The sequence below is a fragment of the Pollachius pollachius genome (genome assembly GCF_949987615.1).
Source record: "Pollachius pollachius genome assembly, chromosome: 3".
NCBI lineage: Eukaryota > Metazoa > Chordata > Actinopteri > Gadiformes > Gadidae > Pollachius > Pollachius pollachius.
The window spans coordinates 38,542,910-38,565,388 of NC_136936.1; the positions used below are offsets into that span (position 1 = coordinate 38,542,910).

The following is a 22,479-nucleotide window of genomic DNA, read 5'->3' on the forward strand; positions in this document are numbered from 1 at the left end:
TGAGCCACGCCCACATGATCCAATTTACCCAGGTCAACCGTTGGTCTGTCTTGGCTTAAACGGAAATGGCAAAGTGGCCATGTTTGTAGTCTTTAACTTAGCTACAAAATCATTAAAACCTTATATGGTGTTGTCCATTATGCGATGACGAAACCATTCATAACTGTGGTTAGCTTGAAACAAGTCATCAGAAGTAGCATAGACTAAAATAATTTACATTAACACCATCATTTACAGGGCGACCTGACACACACTGTTAAAAGTGTTCAATATGATGGTACTGGCATACAAGCGGTCGATGGAACTGCCCCTGCCTACCTCCAAGCGTTGGTCAAACCACACACGATCCCTCCGCTCAACTACCTCAGTTGGACGTCTGGTACCGCCATCACTAAGAGCAAGCAAAGGTCGATCAGCTAAGTCACAACTCTTCTGTTTTGGGTCCTCAGTGATGGAACAAGCTCCCTGCAGATGTCAGGATCGCAGAGTCGCTCACCAGCTTCCACAAAAGACTAAAACCCACCTGTGCAGAGTTCATGTAAAATGTAAATGTGTTAAACCTCTGAATGTAAGTAATGACAGATAATAGGCTTTTAAATGTGTGTCTAGCTTTCTGGTATTTTTGACTCATTGAAGTTATTAAAATAAAGATTTTGCATTGAATATCCTTTATTAATTATTTTCTAGTTTCCAGTTTGCACATGTGTGCAAGTGCGGGCATAACCACAATACAGGCCTACACCCCAGTTTACATTTACAACTGTTCAAATAAAAATACAACTTGAAAACATAGTGCGATAGCATTCAACCACTATTTTGTAACAACCCAAGGGCTCAGCATAAATTGTTTAAGCCAAATAAAACTTTCAAAATAAAATCAAGTGCCTCAGTAATTTACATTAAGATACATTGGCCATTATTGGTGAAGTGACAACAGAAAGACTGAGGTGGAAATGGTATAAGAAGAACATTGTTTTAACATTGAAACATTGTGCAGGTTTCTTAATTTCCTACGTGCAGTTAATATCTCCAAAATTAAACACAATTCAATAACTACTAAGCCAGTTAAAAGGATGGATGAATAATACCTTTTTAAAAAGACTATTCCAATTCCAATTCCCATTATTAATAAATTATTATTTATTATTAGTTATCATTCTGATTTCAAAACATCTTTCTGTTGAAATAATTGTAAAGTCCCCACTGCACGTTAACCTGTGATAATATGACCATCTCTGTCTATGTTTGAAGTTCTCAGATGTCACATTATATGAGGATGTCATTCAAAGAGGGTTGCTTCATAGCATGAGGCTTCAAGTATCAGAAAATATCAGCCATAAGTCATGCTATAGGCGCTAATTAGAGAGACAGAGAGAGAGATTTGCAGAGAAGTTCATGTTAAAGGGAAGAAAGCACCAAAACGAAACTTAAACTAAGGCTAAAATGAACATGACATGTACACAATTTTCAATATGGCCCTCCCTAACAGAAACACTTTGCTAAAATGAGATAAAAGCCGTTTGTTGTTTTGTTATTGTACATCATTAGACAACTACTGTGTCAAAGCTATTGTTTCATGTCATTTGAGATGAGGCATCTACAGAAGTAGTGAAATAAATAAACCCTTGAATTTAGAAGGATTCCCAGATGTTGCTAATGCTGCTATGTCATATAGAAAGCTACATCTCTGAATAGTGTTGCTTGTTGTTATCAGTATATAGGAAGGAATGTTCTGGTTGTAACTACAGGGAGGTTGGGGCGCTGCAATAGAATAATCAGTCGAACAGTATTACTGCCATTTAAACTTTGACCTTATAAAACAGTGACTAAGCACAAAACCCAAGTGTTTCAATTTTGTGTTATTATATAGTTTGTGTTGTGCCATTGTCCTCCGCCTCCACATCGACTCTAATAAAAACATCCCCTTAGGTCTCTACTTTGCCATATGTTCCCTCAGGCGGGCGGTACTGCTTAGGGAAGGCCTTCAGCTGGAGAGAGTTAAAGGCATATTTCCGACATCCCACGTTCTTCATAGTGTTCTCCCTCCTGCAGCCCTCACTGTGGTGGGGAAGGGAACAGAAGAACAGCACACAGTCATTTCCACGGACAAACAACATCCCAATAACTCCTCAAAAATGTTCTTGCATGCCGTCGTTCCACCAATAGTTTCTATTGAACTGTCCTTTAAATGTATAACATTGGGGTATATGTCCAAGTCTCTGAATTAAGAATCAAGCATTTACTCATCTCGGAGAAGTTCTCAACAGCGGATTTTTATATACAGTTGTATTTAGTTCCTAATTTATTATATAGCTGCTACGGCCATGATATCCACATAGGACAACGCGAATAACAACCTGCTGCCATAACCTCCAACCCTCCTCCTCCACCTCCTCCTCCCTCGTTCGTCACTGACCTGCGCATGCAGTCCAGGGCCTGGTAGAAGACCTGCGGGGCCAGGCCGTGCTCCTGCTGGAGCACCTGGCACTGCTCCAGGGTGAGGGACATGGCCGTGCGGTCCTTGGCACTCTTGCAGCTGGTGAAACGCACGCCATTCAGACGACGACACGCCTGGAAACAGGACAGAGAGGGAGAGGGGGCGGGCCACAGTTCTACGTTTTTGAAAACAGCTATTTTACGCTGATTTTGGGGACAGCTTACGCTTTTTCCTGTTCATAAGGAACAGCAAAGTGTTTCTCCATCTTTACATTACTTAATGTGCAGTGCATAACCTACTAGCACCTTACACATTACAGGCCAGTACAGGCCACCATAGTCATTGGAAAGGCAGGGGTGAAGGGCGGATTAAAACATGTCATATTCAAAAACAAAATGCATATATTTTTTAATGTGTCCAGGTTGTCCCTCTTTACATAATATGCATTTTCCAATTTCCAAGTGTTTTCTCACTAGGCTCTCACTAGGAGAAGATGCCTTTCTTTCCTTGGACATTAATGTAAGGAGGAAGTCTGTTACCTCTGCTGCTTGCCAGAGGATGTCCACGTTCTTGCTTTTCCGGGCGTTGATATTCTGGCCGAGTACCTTCAGCAGCTCACTCAGCCCGGTGGTGTTACGAGAGCGGGGCAGGCCTTGGGGGAACAGGGACGACAGGACGTGATGAGAGTCAAACACACACACGCACACACACACACACACACGCTGACAGTTGCAGTTATTGCACTGCCAATGGGGACTCACAGTCCTCCGGCAGGACCTCTTTGAACTGGTCGTAGTAGGAGCTGAGCCGGGCCAAGCTCTCCAGGTTGATCGCCTCCTGTAGTGAGGTGTCTCCGAACCTGAGGAACCCATTTCAGTGTTACGATTATACCAGGAGGTGGCCACGGGACAGATATGATCAGACAGCCTGAGAGAATGTACATGAAAGAATATGTCCTTAGCCTCTTTATGTAAAGTAAGGGTTACATTAGAGACGTTCCTTGAATCGTCTGTGGAATGACCTTCAGCCGCGGGCCCTTATCACTCTAGTCAATCTAAGACAATTCCATCCATGGTAAAACAGAAGGCAGCACACTATTAACTATAAACTATTTGAAACACTAGTAACTTGGATATTATTGATTTTTAACTATTAACTGTAATTTTATTTGACTGTGATGTAATGTGGTGTTTTCTCTATTTTTTTTACTTTAAGCACTGCTTCCCTTCTTCCTCAAGTCTGATGATTCTGCAGTGAAGCACTCAGCGTTCAACCCCTTCGCTCAGAGGACCTCTCGGCTCAATGGACCCCTCCACTCAGAGGACCCCTCGGCCCAGAGGACCCCTCCCCGCTCACTTTTCAGCCAGCGTCTGCTGCTCGTTGATCCCCACGTTGAACAGCACCGGCTGCACGCGCAGCAGCATCCCGTTCTGGATCTCCCGCGGCAACGCGTCGAACATGGCCCCCACTATGGGCACCCTGACGTTGAAGCCGTTCCGGTTGCCCGTGATGACCGGCATCATGTCCGGGGCGAAGGCCGACGTGGCCTGGGTCACTTTGAAGGTGACGTTCCTCAGGTCCAGCACACCAACGCTCATGTCTTCCAGCATGGCCAGCTCCTCCCCTGGGGAAGGCAGCATCCGGGGGGGGGGGGCAGAATAGACCGTCACTTTAGCATGCTTAGCATACACGCTTCCCTCTCTACTTTTCCTTTCCATCGTCGAGTGAAATCATGATGACTGGGTCAGTTTCCGTTTCAAGGTATTTGTTTTGCACAGCTTTGTTAAGCGTAGTGTTACAACACACACACAAAGACACACACACACACACACATCTGATGCATTCGAGACAAACCACTTCAGATGTATTGTTTGTTTGCTAACCATAACAATTAGGCTAAACATTTAGAGTAAACAGAAAATCGGGGCCAGCCATTTTTCTCATTATTTAGCGTGAATAATTATCTTGTTTGATCATCATTCTACCTTGGTAGGGGGAACGTCTTGAATGTTTCTCCTGATCTAATTTTATCTAATCTGATCATCTTAATATGATCATCCATTGTAAAAAGTGAGGTGTTGATAAGTGGAAGCAAAATAAGAATAAAACGCTCCCAGCCAACTCCTCCTATGAAGACCACTGGGGATTGGACCGAAGAAGGAAGAAAGATATTGAGATTCGCCAGCAGACTGCTTTCCCTTTATTATAGCCTTGACTCAATCCCATCTCTCCCAGTGTGTTTTTTTAATTAAGTGAAATCAAAGACCAATGAGGGAATAAGAACTCACCCTTTTCTTTTCCATCGTATTAATAAATAGTGAAACCATAAAGACTGGTTCAGTTTCTCTGCCAAGGGGTTTATTTTGTACAGCTTTGTTAAGCGTACACACACACATGCACACACACAAACTGACACAGACACCGACACACGCACACACACATACACTCACACACACAAACACACGTCAACAAAGAGTCACCGTGGGTGCTGAGTAGGACCTCATACTGCGCCAGGAGGCCTATGGTGTGTAGCTGCCTGAGGAAGCCGTCGTCGCACAGAGAATTCCTCAACTTCACCACAAAGCCACAGATCAGAGCCGTCAGCTGTAACAACGTGTTCAAATGTTAACAATGTAGTCCTCTTGGTTTTCAGCCCAGCTGTCTGGATTTCCAGAGGGCTGTGTTACAAAAGAGCTAGCTCTAGATGTAATACACACTGTAATAAATATATATCATACAATCCTGCATATATCCTGCAATACCATTATTTATATTGCTTTCATATATACAGTGGTAGGCATAAGTTTAGGCACCCATGTTAAAGTTGAATAAAAAGAGGAATAAAAATCATCTTTTGGACGCCTTAATTAAAAAAAAGAGGAAAAATTGGACACAAATTTGCTTTGTAAATGATAATAATGTGTCGTAAACAAATAAATGTCCTCCACAAATACAGGGTGCATAAGTATAGACACCTCTATGTTAAATTCCCATAGAGGCAGGCAGATATTAAAATAGCCCCACATCATCACATACCCTTGAACATACCTAGAGATTGCATGGTTTTATTTCAGTTAGCCTATTAGCTGGTTTGATTTGCATTGAGAAATCATTAAGCTAACTAACAGCTATTAGGTTAACTGAAAAGAACCATGCAAATCTCTAGGTAAGGTGAATGGTATGTGGTGATATGGGCTATTTTAATTCCAAAGGCCTAGGTGACTTCATCAGGATGCATAGTATCCTGGATCCATGAAATAACTGGCATTTAAAAATAAAACCAATTTAACATAGGGGTGTCTATACTTATGCACCCTGTATTTTAATGGAGAACATTTATTTATGACGATACATTATTCATTCCCAAAGCCAACCTATAAGGACACCAATTTTGATGTCCTTATAGGTTGGATTTTTCCTCATTTGTTTAATTATGGCATTAAGATCAATTTCCAAAAGATGATTTTGTATTCCTCTTTTTAGTCAACTTTAGCATGGGTGCCTAAACTCATGCCTACCACTGTATATTTATATTCAGTCATAATATTAATCACCGTAATCATCATAATCACCATAATTCACATGATTATCATAATCACCATAATCCTAATTAAACAATAATCAGAATCACGATTATAATCCTAAACATGATGATAATTTAATAATACTTTAACATCAACCTAGAATCATCCTCATCATCACCTTATAGGTGACATATCATACCACCAGGTGTGAGTGTGATTAGCCGTTACAAGTCGTCTGGAAAATCGGCCTCTTCTTACATCACAGGTGGGCGTGTCCGCCTAGATGTGTGCTGGGTAGATCAGCCTACCAGCCTACCCAGTGGACTGTAGCAAACGTTGCTCATCCGACCGTCACACATCTAGGTGGACACGCCCACTAGTGATGTCAGACGAGGCAGATTTTCGAAATGGCTTCGTAAAACTAATCACACGCGCACCCGGTGGTACAATATGTCCCCTTTAACCATACATATCGGTTGGTGCTTGTGTTGGCGTGCCCGGCGAGGGGCCGCGGGACTGACCGTCTGGCAGAAGACCACGTCGCGGCGGTACTGCATGGTGAGGCTCAGGCCGATGGTGGGGGCGTTGTCCTGCATCAGCAGGAACACCATGGCCTTCCGGGCCTTGTCGCTCATCAGGGACACGCAGTCTGTCAGCGTGCTGAGCAGAGGGTACAGGGCCTCGCTCCACTCGCCTGAAGGCACACACGCAGAGATGCACACACACGCACACACACACACACATACACACACGTCACAAACGCACGCCAACACACACACACGTGTTATCATTCACCAGGGCTAACATTACCCTGCGCTAACATTATCTGGTGGTAGCATTACATAGAATATATTACATGCGTCAACATGAGGTTTTTTTTTATGTTCGTTTAAAATGTAATGTTGAATCTCTTCACCAAGATTGCTTCTTATAATGAACAAAAACACATCAGTAATGCAGAAGGGTGCTCACCTGGGGATGATTTTTCTACTTCCGGGTTGCTTTCTAGAGATGAAGAGAGAAGAGGAGACTGTGAAATAAATACTTAAAAGATCATAATACCTCCACAAGAATCAATGTAGAATGAATGTAGAATGAGGAAACATAACCCTACTCCTCTGAACTAATGGACGTAAAAGGCATGCCGTACTCTGATGGGAGAACGATGGTTTGGATGAAAGATGATGACGCAATGATGAGGTTGAGGATGATGCCAATGATGATGGGAGTTCCCTCTCATTACGCCCAGGGTGTATCCAGAACACTTCTCGGTTGCTATGGATACCTCATGAGATCGACATATTCCAATTAACACGCTTGTGTTTCTCTTCAGACAATGTTTGTGACGCTATAAATCACAATGTGTAAAACTATCATATTGTGTGGTTGTGTGTGTGTGTGTTTGTGTGTGTGTGCATGCTGCAAGCGTATGTTTGCATGTGTGTGTGTTTGTGTGTCTGTGTACCTTTCTTGCTGGCACTGCCCAGCTCTTCACTAGAGAGCAGGAAGACGTCTTCAGAGCTGCTGTCACTCTGTATTGTGTTGGCCCTCTGCAGAAGTCCGGTCACCCGCTGGATCACACACTCCAGGCTCTTGTTTACGTTCACCCAAACCTTTTCCTGCACACACAAACACATTTTACTACCAAACTAGCAAAAAATCACAATGAAAAACACACTGACACAAAGTACATGTAGGTTTTAAATAGGAGGGGGAGGAGGTGGAGGGGGAGGTTAAAGAAGATAAGGAGGAGGAGGGTTACGCAGAGGTGGAGGATGAGAAAGAGGAGGAGGACTTGGCAGAGGACGAGGAGGAGAGGAAGGAGGAGAGGGAGGAGGAGGGAAAGGAGGAAAGGAAGGAGGAGAGGGAGGAGGAGAGAAAGGAGGAGGAGGAAGGAGGAGAGGGAGGAGGAGTTTGAAGAGGAAGATGAAGGAGTAGGAGGAGGAAAGGAGCTGGTCGGCCGAGGACTCACCCACTCTTCCTCATGCCATTCAACATGTAAGGAGGCGCGCTTGTTTTTACTTCCCTCAGGTCCCTCTGGGTATGAGTGGCGGGAGGGCGAGCTGCCCTGGCGAGACGGGGAGGGGGGTTGGCGGAAGGAAGGGGAATGGGGCTGGCGGGAGGAAGGGGAGCGGGACGGGGAGTGGGTGGAGGAGGAGGGAGAAAGGGAGGAGGCGGAGGGCGAAGGAGAACCCTGCCGGGCGAACTCTGGCCGGGCAGCGGCCAGCGCTAAGATGGCGGAGGACAGGAGCTTGCAGTCACAGACCGTCACCAACTGGCGAGTCTGACAGGAGAGAGAGAGAAGGGGAGAAAGAGAGAGAAATCAGCCTTGAATAAACCTTGAGTGGGAATGAATTTGTCAGACTGAATGATGTCTATGTTTGTGTCATTTTCTCAGTTTGGCTCAACATGAATGACCAATGTGCAAGTGTGTGAATGTTGGTGCAACAAATACGATGAGCATCAAGTGCGACATCTGAAATGTACACATGGGCTGAGGGCATAAGTGTCTTAACAGCCAATGAGTGTTCAGTCGATGGGGTAAGGCAATAATAAGCAGATACTTAATAAGGACTGAACGGGACGTCAACTGTCATCAGCCGGTCATAAAGCAAGAGAGCTTCTTATGCAAATGTATCTGAACCGTGCTGTGCCTTCTTTTGTCTAGATTCTACGAGTCCTACACCTTGCATTTCTATCTTTAAACCATGATTCACGGCATTGTCCAAAGCAATGTAAACTGCTCCCACTCTGGGAGATTTGTGAAAACCACGGATGTGGTACAAATCTGAAACCTGTCGGTGTGTGCGCCTATTAAAATGGCCAATGTTCCCTTCAGAATTAAAGCACAGTTTTTATGTTTCATGATTGATTTAAGCTTGTGTGCCATCCGACTTATGAATCTAAAGTTGGTTTGTGAGGATGCTTGAGGACCTACCTTCTCAGAGAGGATGGCTAGGGTCCGCTCCAGAGCGTTAGCTGAGCGATCCTTGGCGGAGCGGGACAGGCGCTCTGTGTAGTAACACACCTGAGTCTTCAGCGTGGTGATCTGACCAATCAGATCCTTCGCTCGCATCACATCCTGTGGCTGGTAGTGAGTCGGCTTGGAACTGAAGCCAGCAGCACTTGATAGAGAGAGGAGAGAGAGAGAAAAATCCCAATACAGTAAAGTTAGTATTATCTTGTCATACTTTATACATTTTATACATTTCATAAAACTATTAACTATTAGCAGACACTTTTATTCAAAACAACTGAAAGTGAATTGAGATACATATCATTAAAGAGCAGGGTGATTTTGACAGAGATTCCAACAGGAAGACTGTGGATATGGGGATCAAACCCACAACCTTTGGGCTGGTCCCCCTGTTTCCCCTTTTAGCAAAGCTATCATCTGTCTTGCCTCGCAATTTGCTCAACAACCTGTCCGGGCCGGTTGCCTCAGCAAGGCCGACCTCTGCCTCCCTACCAGTGATGCCAGTAAGGCGTTACTTAGTAACGCCTTACTGGCCTCGGACCACTTTTTTCAGTTACTATTTCCAAACCAGTAATCAGATTAAAGTTACTCATCAAAGTCACTGTGCGTTACTATTTTTTTACCGGATCACCGATTGGCGTTGAGAGCGATGGAGTGGTGTGTGTGTGTGTGTCTGTCTGTCTGTCTGTCTGCCTGTTTGTGTGAGAGTGCGTGTGCGTGTGAAGCGTAAGTCGAAAGCCGTGTGTCAGTGTGTCCACCCAGGGCCGTAGCACCAAATTCTGGGCCCTGTATACAAGAGGTACTGATGCCCCCCCCCCCCGAATTCCCCCTACCAGCCCCCTGCGCAGTATTGTTGGGGGGGGGGGGGGAATGAACAATTTTTGCCGGGGGGGGGGGGGGGGAGTTAGTATTGGCAAAACCGGTTGCAATTTTTTATTTTGAGGCGGCAGGGGGTGTTGTTGTAGCTAAATGTAACTAATAAAGTAACTTTTAATCGAACTTAGTTACTTTTAAAATCAAGTAATCAGTAAAGTAACTAAGTTAGTATTTTAAGGAGTAACTAGTAATCAGTAATCTGATTACTTTTTCAAGGTAACTGTGGCAACACTGCTCCCTACTCACTGTCTCCTGGCCTCCTCCAGCTTCTGCACCATCTTGCGGAGGCCACAGGTCTTGAAGCCCTGGTGGTGGGCTGCCGGAGCTCCCAGGGTCACGATGTCGTACGTCTTGTCTGAGGGCAGCGGGGAACAGGACAGACGACCACAGTCGACACTTGTGACGTATGTGATGGTGTACCACCCATCACATACTTGTACCCTACTTTGTTTGAGCTGTGTAGAGTGCGGTTTGTTGGGTGCTTACCGTAGCCAGTCTCCCCCTGAACCCTCATCCTCTGGATGTGCAGGTTAGTGGGGATGAACTCTAACTTCTTCTCGGCTTTCAAGGTGCTGGATTTAAATGAGGGACCTGATGGAATAAAGCATAGAGTTGAGAGTTGATGATGACCATAGGGTTTGTACAGAGCTAACATAGAGGCTAGATAGATACTTCATATGGCATGTAGGATTACATTTGAAACGGTAGTGCCATTATTTGATTAAAGCAACACATGCACTATGTATAACATACTATGTGATGTAAAATAAATCATTCAGAGAACTCACATGGACATTTTTGTTTCATCGTGCTACACTGATTACAATCAGGCTATATTTAACAGCCTTGCTGTTGCAGTGTGGGCTTTGATGTGATATTTTTGTTATTATATTATTTTTTGTATTATATTATTTTTGCAACTCAATGATCAAAAATATAAGTGAGGAATAATTTGCTTGTGACAGTCATTTATTTGAAGTATCAATCTGCCACCATGTAAATATCAACTGTCCAATTATAACATTGGTTGTCTGTCAATCAATCGGTCACATCACTGGGACACCTGGGGCCCTATTTTAACGGTCTGAAACGCAAGTGAGAAGCGTCAAACGCAAGTAGCTTTGTGGGCGGTTCTATGGCGATGTTGCTATTTTAGATGCATGACCACGTGAATTTCAAACTTCTAATGGCTCAGTTTATGGCCAAATAATATGGCCTAATTCACACATGGAATAGCGTTTTCTTCCACAACTTCAGAAATACTGAGTCCTCAAATAAATTTCGGCAAAGAAAACTTAACGCACATATGATATGCGGTAACTGTGGTTCTAGTTAATGATATACGCAATACATTAACAATCATCGTTTCTTACCAGAATTGTATGCATTATCGTTATCGACTTGTGTTCCTAATATGCATGTGTCCCCCTTGTAATATACATTGCCATGGACTTTATTATGCGTTATGTGTTTAGTTTGCGTGTGTTTAAACAGATGGACACTAGGGTTGGATTTAGTGATTCGTTTCCGTGATTCAGTTCGCGTCGTTCAGTTCGCCAAGAGGAGTCGTTTGCGAATCGTTCGTTCGTTCGTTCAGTCGAGTTTCCGGTAGTGGTGAATCGAATCATGCACGGTTCTCTAAGTCGGTCAGACTCAGCTCCTCCCTCGTTCGTTCGTTCAGTCGAGTTTCCGGTAGCGGTGAATCGAATCATGGAATGCACGGTTCTCAGACTCAGCTCCTCCCTCGTTCTCCTTCTCAAACGTCAACATTACAACTTTAACCAAACGCAGCGGGATGGGGGTGTAGTTGATTATTGGATGTTTAACATATCAGCAAGATAATAGACTTGATTTAGCAATGATGGTGGGGGTCCGGGTGTTTTAGGCTGTCATAAACTGAACCCTGTGCAGCCCAAGACTAAATCTAGCTGCCAAAATTAACACTGCCTTCAAAACGAGGGTTGGTGAATTGTGAAAAATGAATTAAACTGTAATCAGACAATGCAGTTATATGCTATAGACCCTAGAGTATCTGTGGTATAAAGGCTGGGACGAATTTCAAATTACAAATTTGTACACTTTGGGCCCTATCTTGCATCCGGCGCAATTGACTTTCTCACTGGCGCATGTGTCGTTGCTAGTTTGCAACTGGCGCAGAGCGTTCTTTTCCCTCCTGCGCCACGCGTCGGTAAATTAGGGAATGATCTTGCGCACCAAGGGGCGGTTCGGCGAAAGGAGCAGGCGTTCCCTGGTGCTGTTTTGCAGTTTCAGAAATCACTTGTGCCACAAACCAGGAAATACCTGGTTTAAAGTCAGTGGCGCGTTGTTCAGATGCTATTTTAAGGGCGCATGCATAATGTTGCTTGTGCACCTCACACATACTTTGCTTCTCTCATCTACCTCACGATCAAATACTCATCAATCCTAAAAGTTATGGGCTTGTACACGATGTCTGTGTCAAGAAAATATGTGTTTGCTGTAAGGTGTTTGCAGATGCATTGATTTAAAAGTACAACTAATTACTGCTGTATCAGCCGTTCTTTCCCAAATAATTTAACAAGAATTTGTGGCTAGGTAGATGAGAGAAGCAAAGTGTATGCGGGAGGTGCACAAGCAACATTATGCATGCGCCCTTAAAATAGCATCTGAACAATGCACCACTGACTTTAAACCAGGTATTTCCTGGTTTGTGGCGGAATTGTTTTCTGAAACTGCAAAATAGCACCAGGGAACGTTTGCGCCAGAACACGGCTCCTCCTTTCGCCGAACCGCCCCTTGGGGCGCAAGATCATTCCCTAATTTACCGACGCGTGGCGGTGGAGGGAAAAGAACGCTCTGCACCAGTAGCAAACTAGCAACGACACATGCGTCAGTGTAGAAAGTCAATTGCGCTGGATGCAAGATAGGGCCCCTAGTGTGTGAGGATGTTGTGTTCATGCATATCACAACAGAAGTGCCGTGTTGTGTTGTGTGGTGGCGCGGTGCTGACCCCTGTACTCGTGCAGATCGCTGATGGTGTCCTGGTAGGTGAGGATGATGGTCTGGTACTGAGTGATTATCTCCCTGCGGAGGTTCTCCCAGCACGGGGACAGCTCCCCCAGCTCCTCCAGCTCGCACACCCTGTGGACCGCAAACACATACAGTTATACACTACAGTTAAGCCCCGTAGTGGATAGACTTCTTCAGTGCGGATATGTTCAGTCCCCTGTAGCAGCAATACACAAAATTGTTGCCTCGTTGATTTTCCATGTTGGTTTTATTGAGTCTGATCGGAGCTGAGGACATATTTCTTCCTGCATACATATGGACAATAAAGAAACTTAAAACTTGAAACAAGAGTATTGGATTTGAAATATTATACGTGTTACACAGTGCCAGTAAACCTAACTCCCTATCTCCTCAGCACTTTAGAACCACAGACAGCTTCTTGCCTCCCAAATCAGGGGTTGCAAGTTCAAGCCCCCTGCTGTGTGGTGTCCGGGAAACGGTATTTCACAAGCATCAACAGAATCCTGGGATGCAAGAACCCAACTTAATTTTAATTATGATAACCCTTCTTAAATGATCAGTAAGCATAAAACACCAGAGCTCAACGTGCCCAAGGCTTTGATACCTGGACTGAAGACAACAACGTTTTACAAATAAGCTCGACCCTGCCACGGTGCAACGACCTGCCATGGTCTGCCAACTATGCCTCACTTGCACTTTACATGAAACTCTCCCCTGGGCCCAGACAAGCCTACAAGCATCCTCAACACAAACTAACTGTAGTCATCTGTAGCATGCTCCATCTTTAACCCAGCGGTACTTGTCCTTCAGAGCCTGGACTGCCCTAGCTGTACCAGTCCCTTCAGAACCCAGACTGACCTAGCTGTACTAGTCCCTTCAGAACCCAGACCGACCTAGCTGTACTAGTCCCTTCAGAACCCAGAGTGACCTCGCTGTACTAGTCCTTCAGAACCCGGACCGACCTAGCTTTACTAGTCCATCAGAACCCAGAATGACATTCCTGTCAATAGTCCGTTCAGAACCCAGACTGACCTAGCTTTACTAGTCCATCAGAACCCAGACTGACCTAGCTTTACTAGTCCATCAGAACCCAGACTGACCTAGCTGTCACTAGTCCTTCAGAACCAGACGGACATACCTGTCACTGGTCCCTTCAGACCTTGACCTGTGGGCCCATCACCTCATGGTAACTGCTCCCTGTCAGCCAAATTGCCAATTTAGCTGATCCAGACATGAAATTAATTGATGTATGAACCTTATTTTTGCTGGCAGAATATTTTGGACTGTTCCCAAACAGTCCAAGAGAGAGAGAGAGAGGGGGGGGGGGGGGGGGGGGGGAGAGAGAGGGAGATGGGGAGAGTGAGAGAGAGAGAGAGAGCGAGCGAGCGAGTGAGAGAGAGAGAGAGAGAGAGAGAGAGAGAGAGAGAGAGAGAGAGGGGGAGAAAGAGAGATGGACAGAGAGAGAGAGAGAGAGAGAGAGAGAGAGAGAGAGAGAGAGAGAAACGGGCCATTAAAGCCTACCGGACCGCGTCTTCCTCCAGCAGCAGTTTGACAAACTGCCGTGGGATGTGCAGGGAGAGGACGCTCTCTGCCATCTGCTCCAGGACGCGCAGGTGGTTCCCATCCGTGGTGGGGAAGCGGTACATCCGCGACATGACACCCCCGAACACTGTAGAAACACACACACATGGAACAGTGTTCACAAACACACCCACACATACACACAGTAGCCCTGCAGCCCTGAACATTGACTACATGTATACACTCTATCTTAAAGACGCTGCAGGTAAGATGCTAGAGTTTTAAAGAGAGAGAGGCAAAAAATAGCACGATTTTGACATTTCCCAGCCATTGTGAATGTAACATTCACAGTAACATTGGAGCAAATGTGGTGACAGGCAAGATGGATAGTCAGGAAATCAATTAGGGAAGAGATACCTTGATTGGTCAGAAAAGAATTACAGAGGCAGGCGCCGAAAACCCAAAACAGAGATTGTCACAGCGCATTTCAGTCACTAACAGCTGAAGGATGATTATGGCAAGAAATAAAAACCTACAGCACCTTTAACTCAAAACATATGACTGCTTACCAGCCTTCAACAGCGGGTCTTTACACAGAGACGCAGACTTGGACTTGATGGCCGTGGACTGAGTCAGACTCTCGTCCACTGGAAGCACCATCTGATGAGCAACCACACACGCACACACATGCACACAGACACATGGAGAGACGGACACGGGGACACACATAGGCACGCACACAAACATGTTAATCCTTGCTAAGAGGTATCACTGCAAATAGCTAAGGCAACCACTACTGATAGCTTCTTGCTTGGAGTCCAATGGGATATCAGGTTATTAAGTGAGGATCTATCGCCCGTGATGACGGCTGACGCCCCTACTATTGAGCAGCTCTATAGAACACCAGGTTTACACATGCACATGCACATATATTGTTTCACTTCTTATGACAAATGTACTTATTGTAACAAATGCACTTCTTGTAAGTCGCTTTGTATAAAAGCGTCTGCTAAATGCCCTAAATGTAAATGTTTAACTTCTGCTCACCCTGAAGCGGGACACATTTCCGTATCACTCACCCGTCCGTTTACAGTGTCGCTCCTCTGTAACCTAGCAACGGGAGCCCTCTGTTCCCGATTCTCCTCGATCTGCCAGGCAATGATGGTGATGTTTCCAATGCGTTCTTTCTCCACCGACCTGACAGTGAGCAATACACATCCCGTCATCCATCACTATCTCTAGACAGCAGAAAAGAATCTGTGATTAATCAATTATGTCTGGCGAATTGTTTGTGGCTAAATGCCAGGAAGACGTCATGCTGAGAGAGCAGCAAGGGGGGGATCCGATCGCTTGACGTGCTGGTTACCTGAGGGTCAGATGCAGACGGTGGTGCTTATCCTGCAGTAGCTCCTTCACAGAGAACATGGCGGAACCTAGCATGTACATCTGACAGACAGACAGACATACACACACACACACACACACACACAGGCAAACACCCAGGCAAACGCACACACACACACACACACACACACACACACACACACACACACACACACACACACACACACACACACACACACAGGCAAACACACACAAATGGACATTTATTTAAATAGGTTTTAGAGAGGTTCGCTTTGAGTTTGGCTTTAGTGACTTGAGTGGAATCCATTATTTAACGTTTTCAATTTTTGTACGATTCTACTACAGTTGCCGTAGTGCACTATGCTACTGCATTTATGTGAAGTCCCTGTGAAGTCCCTGTACAAGTGTTCAATATTATCCTAGGCATATTTGAACGCACAATGGCGCATTGTGTGCCAGATCCTAATCTGGCCTGGCTCCAGAGCCCAAGTGTTAGCCAACGTGTCCTACTTGGGGTACGGCCTGACATAACGCGTGTGAGTGCTGTAGTAGACGGTCGGCGGTCAGAGGTACGTACGGTGCCCTGGGAGCGGTCCTTCACGTCGTACACCGACAGCTTCACCTGAGTCTGCTGAGTTATCTGGGAGTCCTGGAAAAACGCTATGCTGCTCAGGTAGATGGGGTTGCTGGTGCCCTGATAGAATAGATAGATAACCAGAGAGAGACAGAGAGAGAGCGAGAGAGAGAGAGAGAGAGAGAGAGAGAGGGAGAGAGAGAGAGAGAGAGAGAGAGAGAGAGGGAGAGAGAGGGAGAGAGGGGGGGGGGGATGGATGGATGGAACGATCGATGGATGGACAGAAAGACAGAGAGACAGACGGATAGATATAACGATAGATTCATAGAGATAGATGGACAGACATTGAGAAAGAGAAAGGGGAAGATACATGTTGAGTTTCAGTGTATTTGCTGCTCCTAGTGACTCCCCAGAGGGGAAGGAAGCAGTGCGGTGCACCCCAGTGGAGGAGCCAGGGCGACCCGACACACCTCAATGATTTCCGTCTGGGTGTGCTTGGTCCAGAAGGCCTGGGGAGGGGTGGTGCAGCTGACGGCCACAAAGCTGGTGGGCTTACGCTCCAGAGCAGGGGTCACCAGCTCACTGCAGGCTGCAACACGGCAGAGACGGAACAAGAGATTACATGCGATGGGAATGTGGACAAGGAGGACGGCTGGTAACATATGCTTACATTGAACCCCACCTGACTCCTGGCCTTTGAAGGGCAGTCAGCAGGGCATAAAAAGGAGGCCTTTTTATGCCCTGCTGACTGCCCTTCAAAGGCCAGGAGTCAGGTGGGGTTCAATGAGAGCATGTTGTGTAATAAGAAACGTCATGTTTCACAGTCCCCTGACCTACCCAGACTGAACTCCAGAACAGGCTCATCCGGGTCCTGACTGTTGCCTGAATCACACACAAACACAAACCAGAACAAAAAAGATCACAAAGAGGCGGGGCTTTCCCCATCAAACCGATGAGGCACCCATGACGGTGACCCCGAATAAGAACACGACAGGAACAGCTTGAATGAACAAGTTGAGTCATGTGACGCAACGGGAGATACCCTCGCCGAACCCATGTAACTGAAACAGACGTCACTCCCGTCCAAGGTAAGCTCTGAAGTCCCGCCCTCTCTCTCCTGCCAATCACACACACATGTAGAGCCCCCCTTGCTCTGGGCGTTCCCCCCCCCCCCCCCCCCCCCCCCCCCATCACTTCATTTACCTGCCAGGGTGAGACCCATCATCTCAGCGGAGAGGTCAAAGGTGTTGGCGCGGTACACGGACCACGGGCGGTGCCGCGGGCTGCCGTCCCGACCCGCCATGATGGGTGGGCGGTGGGTGGTGGGTGGTGGTGGAGCGGGCGGAGGACTCGTCAGGCCTTAATGAGGAGCTCCGAGGTCCAGCGGCCCGAGAGCTTTAGTGGGGTCGGATGTGCGCCGAGAACCACAAGCCCTTTGATTTGCCTGTGAGTTTGTGTCCTTGTGTGTGTCTGTGTGTTTGTGTGTGTGTGTGTCTGTGTGTTTGTGTGTGTGTGTGTGTCTGTGTGTTTGTGGGTGTGTGTCTTTGTGTTGGGGATCTCTGGTTCGTGTGAAGTCACGGCGGGCACTCTGGTGAGCCTGCAGGATGAGAGGGGATGACAACAAAGACATGAATCGTTTGTTCCCATGGAAACCAAAGGAGAGCGGGCATCCTGTTGTCTTGTTAGGTTATGCACATAATTATACAGATGGGTTTGAGGAACTATGCAGGTTAACACCTATGTATCACAATATTTGGTTATGGGCTGCCAAAACAAGTGAATATCAAATCACAGGATGAATTTTGGTTACAAAGGGGGCTAAAGACCAGGTGGATCCTATTTCAGTCACTACATCATCAATGTAATATCAGACCGAACCAAACGATTCTGAAATGGAGATTGATGTGATTATAAAGGCGATATTTGACATTAATCCGTAGCAAGCAGACTTACTATATTAAAATATTGCACTCTCCCCCTGTCTCTCTCCCCTATCTAGGTGCTAATAAAGACACTGAAGTGAAATGCCCTACAGTATGTTCCTGGAGAGGTGCTACTTCTCACAGACAGACGATGTGTGAAGAGACAAAGAGGTGCCACTGAATATGCACTTGATCCGAATCTCTGCGTATTATGGACGCACACGTACTCAAACTTACAAACACACACACATACACACACACACACACACACACACACACAACACACACACACAACACACACACACACACACACACACACACACACACACACAACACACACACACACACAGTACAACATACTATCAACATTTCATCTTACTGAATGCCTGTTCAACTGTCGTCTTACCTTCAGCTCTCTCCCTCTCTCCTCCCTTTGAAAATTAATACAAGCACACTAATTTATCGCTTTCTCTGATAAGCCTTGAACTCTCTAGGAAATTGACCCGACTCTTAAGATGCACTCTGTCTAGCACACTAGTGGCTCTTTGACAGCACATTTAATCACTGAACGTAGCAGACAAGTGGTCGCCATAGACCGCCCTCTGTAGGGACAAAGCCTGTCAGACCGAAAATTTCAGACTACTGCTCTCTTCCTAAATTCTCTGACACCAAAACTTGAGGGCTCTGCAGTGTGACACAGGTTTTTCTTTCATAGCTCAGAGGTTTCACACAGATGCATGCGGCTTTCAGCCCCACAAAGGGAATAGAAACAAGAGAGAGAGAGCTTCTGAAAGAGGAAGTCAGCACTTCTATAAAGATTGCATTACGTATAAAACCATGAGATTCTGTCCTCCTCTATCACGGTGCTCATGATCTTCTGCAACACGGCACAGAGTCAACTTCTCTGAGGGTTTCTGAGTATAAAATACAGCATTGAAACGTGTCAAGGGATAACAACAACAACAACGACGACGACAACCAATGATCCATATGCAGCAATGATACGAATGATACGAATGAAGATTAAACAGAGTCAACTTCCCTAAGGGTTTCGGAGTATAAAATACAGGACATGATATTGTAATTATGGTGATGGCTGCACAACAAGGATGTGGTTGCTGTAGTCAAATGGGCGAACGCAAAGCAGGTGAAACATTCACTGGAAGGGAGGAATTACTAACATGGTGGATTGATGGGTGGATGGGTGGAGGGGCTGAAGAAGGGAACAAAACAAGAAGTTGTCTCCTCATAAATAACCTCAACCAAGAGCAGGCTGTGCTTGTAGGCAGTGCACATTTCCATTTTCTGTCATATGTTTGAACCAGCGGAGGGGGTTTAAACACATACACACACGCACACACGCACGCACACACGCACACACACACGCACACACGCACACACACACACACACACACACACACACACAAACTCTAACACAATGTCATGTTTTGTCCGCCCATTCAAACAAGATCAGTTTGTGTCATGCCTCATTTCCTGGCAATGCTGCATCATTCTGACTGTAAAAATCTTAATTCGTATCATTGCTGCACATGGATCATTGGTAGTCGTCGTCGTTGTTGTTGTTGTTATCCCTTGACACGGTCCGACGCTCCATTTCCTGGAGCTTTGCGAGCCCCCTCACAAAGAACCACTGAGTGTGCACCTGTTCAATCATGTGGAAGCGCTTCCACGCCACAGGTCTATTTTTACACTGATTCCGATTCCACGTCACATGCAGCGCGTGAACGGAAGAACACACTGCTCCTCTCGTCTCCCGCCTTTCTCAGCGATTTATGAGACGTGGGGGACGAGCGCACAGCTCCCGGATACGATTTACTAACAAAAGCCGGTACATGTGTCTCTCTGTTTTCTTGGCATCATAAAGCAGCCGTTGCCACCAAGCAGTAGGCAATTAGAAGACGCTACGCCTCATTAGGACGGGCGGGTGGGTGGTGGTGTAATCAGCGGGGGGGGGGGGATGGCGCGTTAACGCGCAGTAATCCCTGATGCTCTCTAGGAGGCCTCCGGCTGATCTAACGGGGAACCGCAGGGGTTCCTGCTGCCTCCTCATGGCGTCTGTCTGTCTGTCCGCGAGCCTGTCTGTCCACTAGCCTATCCGTCCATCCGTCAGAGGATGATGTCAGGTGACCAGCGATGTCCATGTTCACATCGGGACAGGGGAGTAGAGCTTTGGCTTCCCTCAGACAGAGGAGTGATAACTGAAGTCGTCGCTTGGAAGGTGGAGGCCTGACAAAGACGATGGTGGACATGAGATGTTGGATGCTCTGGCCGCCTCGGTGCATGAGACACAACCCGCTGCGTGCAGCTCAAGGCGAGACACTCCAGGTGCTGCCGGGGACATGTGTGGCCCTGTGTGTTCAGAACAAGAGGCGGCCCCATGGGGCCGAGGGGGAGTCTGGTGGAGAGGCGACCCAGTTTGAGCAGGCCTCTCTTCGCATCCCCAGCCCCCCTGCCGACGCTGTCAGGACCGGCTGCACCGCCGGAGCTGCAGTATCCCGGGACCACCCCCCCACCCCCCCCCCCCCTCCCCCCAATCCCACCACCCCCACCCCCTGGAGCTTCTCGTACCCCGTATCTCCCCCAGGGCGCCCTTCACAATCAACAACCGTGCCACATCATCTCCATCTGAACCCAGCGTTGATCTCCTCTCCCCCTGGGGCTCCGTCACCCTCTCTGTCCTCACTTCTCAGCCCGCCGCCCCACCCTGTGTGTTCTCTCTACCCTCACTCGGCTGGTTCCCCCACTAGACGATAACACCGATGTTGGGGTGCTTTATCTAATTCACCATCTCTTATTATTGATCTGTGTGTCCGCGGAGAGATGAGCTGACCAGGCTCCCTGGTCCCTGGTCGGGGACTCTGCGCCGCACGATGGCATGCAAAGCCAACGGGACACCGCTGATTTATGAATTGTCATAAATCAGTATCACCATGGACAATCAAACATTCCGTATATCTATCACTGTGTACCTTATTAGGGCGACTGCTTCACTTATGAACACATCAGACACAAAATCCACACAATGAACAAAGAGTATCTGGTAACCCTGACAACTAGGAAATTGTACTTAGCATGATGCGTAACTGATGATGATGCTGATGGTGATGACGATCATGATGATGGGAGATTCCTGGTAGTACAGCTTTACTCTAGTTAACTCTATCGTTAGTTGACTACAAATAATAAACTACATGCAATGTATGCTGCTTGGTCTGAGACCCAGCAGAAAAAAAGACAGAACGAAAGAAAGAAAGAAAGAAAGAAAGAAAGAAAGAAAGAAAGAAAGAAAGAAAGAAAGAAAGAAAGAAAGAAAAAAGGAAAGAATCGCCGTTTAAAATGCTAAGTGTGCTTACACGAAAAACCTAATCCTTCACAATCCAGTAGAAACATCTGCTGGCAGCCAATAGCAAGCGCAGCTGTTTGACAAACATATGATGTAACATGTTTGCTGTATGCATTTAAATGCACAACAGTGCATACATAAATGATCTTCATAGATCTGATATTACACTGGTTTGGAGATTATGAATGTGGTTAGGTCCAGGATGTTTACTATGAGTCAGGGCCATAACGGACTATAGGAAACGAGAGAAGAAACAGACTGAGGCCATAGGATGCACAAGGGGATTTCGCGACCTCTTGGTCCACTCCTAAATATAATCGTTTCTGTCCCTGTGATTTCGAGCAAATCCATTGACACTTGACACAATAACAAAGATAGCGTCATGATATCTGACGGTGCTCATTCAATCAGGGCTGCTGCTTAGCGATTCTTTATCTTGCGTTTCCTCATGAGATGCTTTAACATAGACAACGTGTCTACCGCAAAAAAAAGGACATGGATGTTTTTTAAATGAATTTAGGTATAGCTATGATACCCTACAGTAGCTGAAATTCTCTATGTGCAATGAAATACATCACAGTGAACACATATTACCTTCAAACGATGGAATACATCAACATCCACACATAAATACTTACGATCAGAAACCGGAGAATGTCCCATCCCAACAAGCGACATAAACATGATTTGTTTTCATAATGATGCGCATCTCCGGCTGCATTTTCGACGATGTCTGCAGTGGTAGAAGACTCGCCCTAGCACGCTGCCAGTGACACATTCAGACGTAATAACTCAGTTGTAAGCACCGCCCCTTTTCTCCAGTAAGACGTGCGCGCCAGTATCTCGTTCCCATGCATTCTCCTCTTGCGACCGTTACTGGCGAGAGAGAGGGCGGGACTTTCAGTTACAC

The 22,479-nt window shown here is 46.3% G+C and overlaps 1 protein-coding gene across 3 annotated transcripts; it reads right to left on the reverse strand.

The window, feature by feature from the left end:
* Nucleotides 1–1,120: 1,120 nt before the first annotated feature.
* Nucleotides 1,121–22,319, reverse strand: inpp4aa (inositol polyphosphate-4-phosphatase type I Aa). Of its 3 annotated transcripts, none has more exons than XM_079731583.1 (24): nucleotides 22,208–22,319; nucleotides 17,487–17,880; nucleotides 17,121–17,165; nucleotides 16,754–16,872; nucleotides 16,287–16,403; nucleotides 15,711–15,790; nucleotides 15,424–15,541; nucleotides 14,914–15,004; nucleotides 14,345–14,492; nucleotides 12,804–12,934; nucleotides 10,301–10,405; nucleotides 10,061–10,169; nucleotides 8,900–9,086; nucleotides 7,934–8,245; nucleotides 7,427–7,580; nucleotides 7,112–7,246; nucleotides 6,934–6,966; nucleotides 6,483–6,655; nucleotides 4,918–5,041; nucleotides 3,794–4,061; nucleotides 3,199–3,296; nucleotides 2,977–3,089; nucleotides 2,417–2,571; nucleotides 1,121–2,058 (listed from the first exon to the last, which is right to left on the reverse strand). In XM_079731583.1, the coding sequence occupies exons 2-24, from the start codon at nucleotides 17,584–17,586 to the stop codon at nucleotides 1,926–1,928; spliced, it is 3,048 nt and encodes a 1,015-aa protein (XP_079587709.1). In that variant the 5' UTR covers nucleotides 17,587–17,880; nucleotides 22,208–22,319; the 3' UTR covers nucleotides 1,121–1,925. The 3 variants fall into 3 exon arrangements, with proteins under 3 accessions (XP_079587709.1, XP_079587708.1, XP_079587710.1); XM_079731582.1 differs by lacking the exon at nucleotides 22,208–22,319 and adding an exon at nucleotides 18,612–18,752; XM_079731584.1 differs by lacking the exons at nucleotides 7,112–7,246; nucleotides 22,208–22,319 and adding an exon at nucleotides 18,612–18,752.
* Nucleotides 22,320–22,479: the final 160 nt, after the last annotated feature.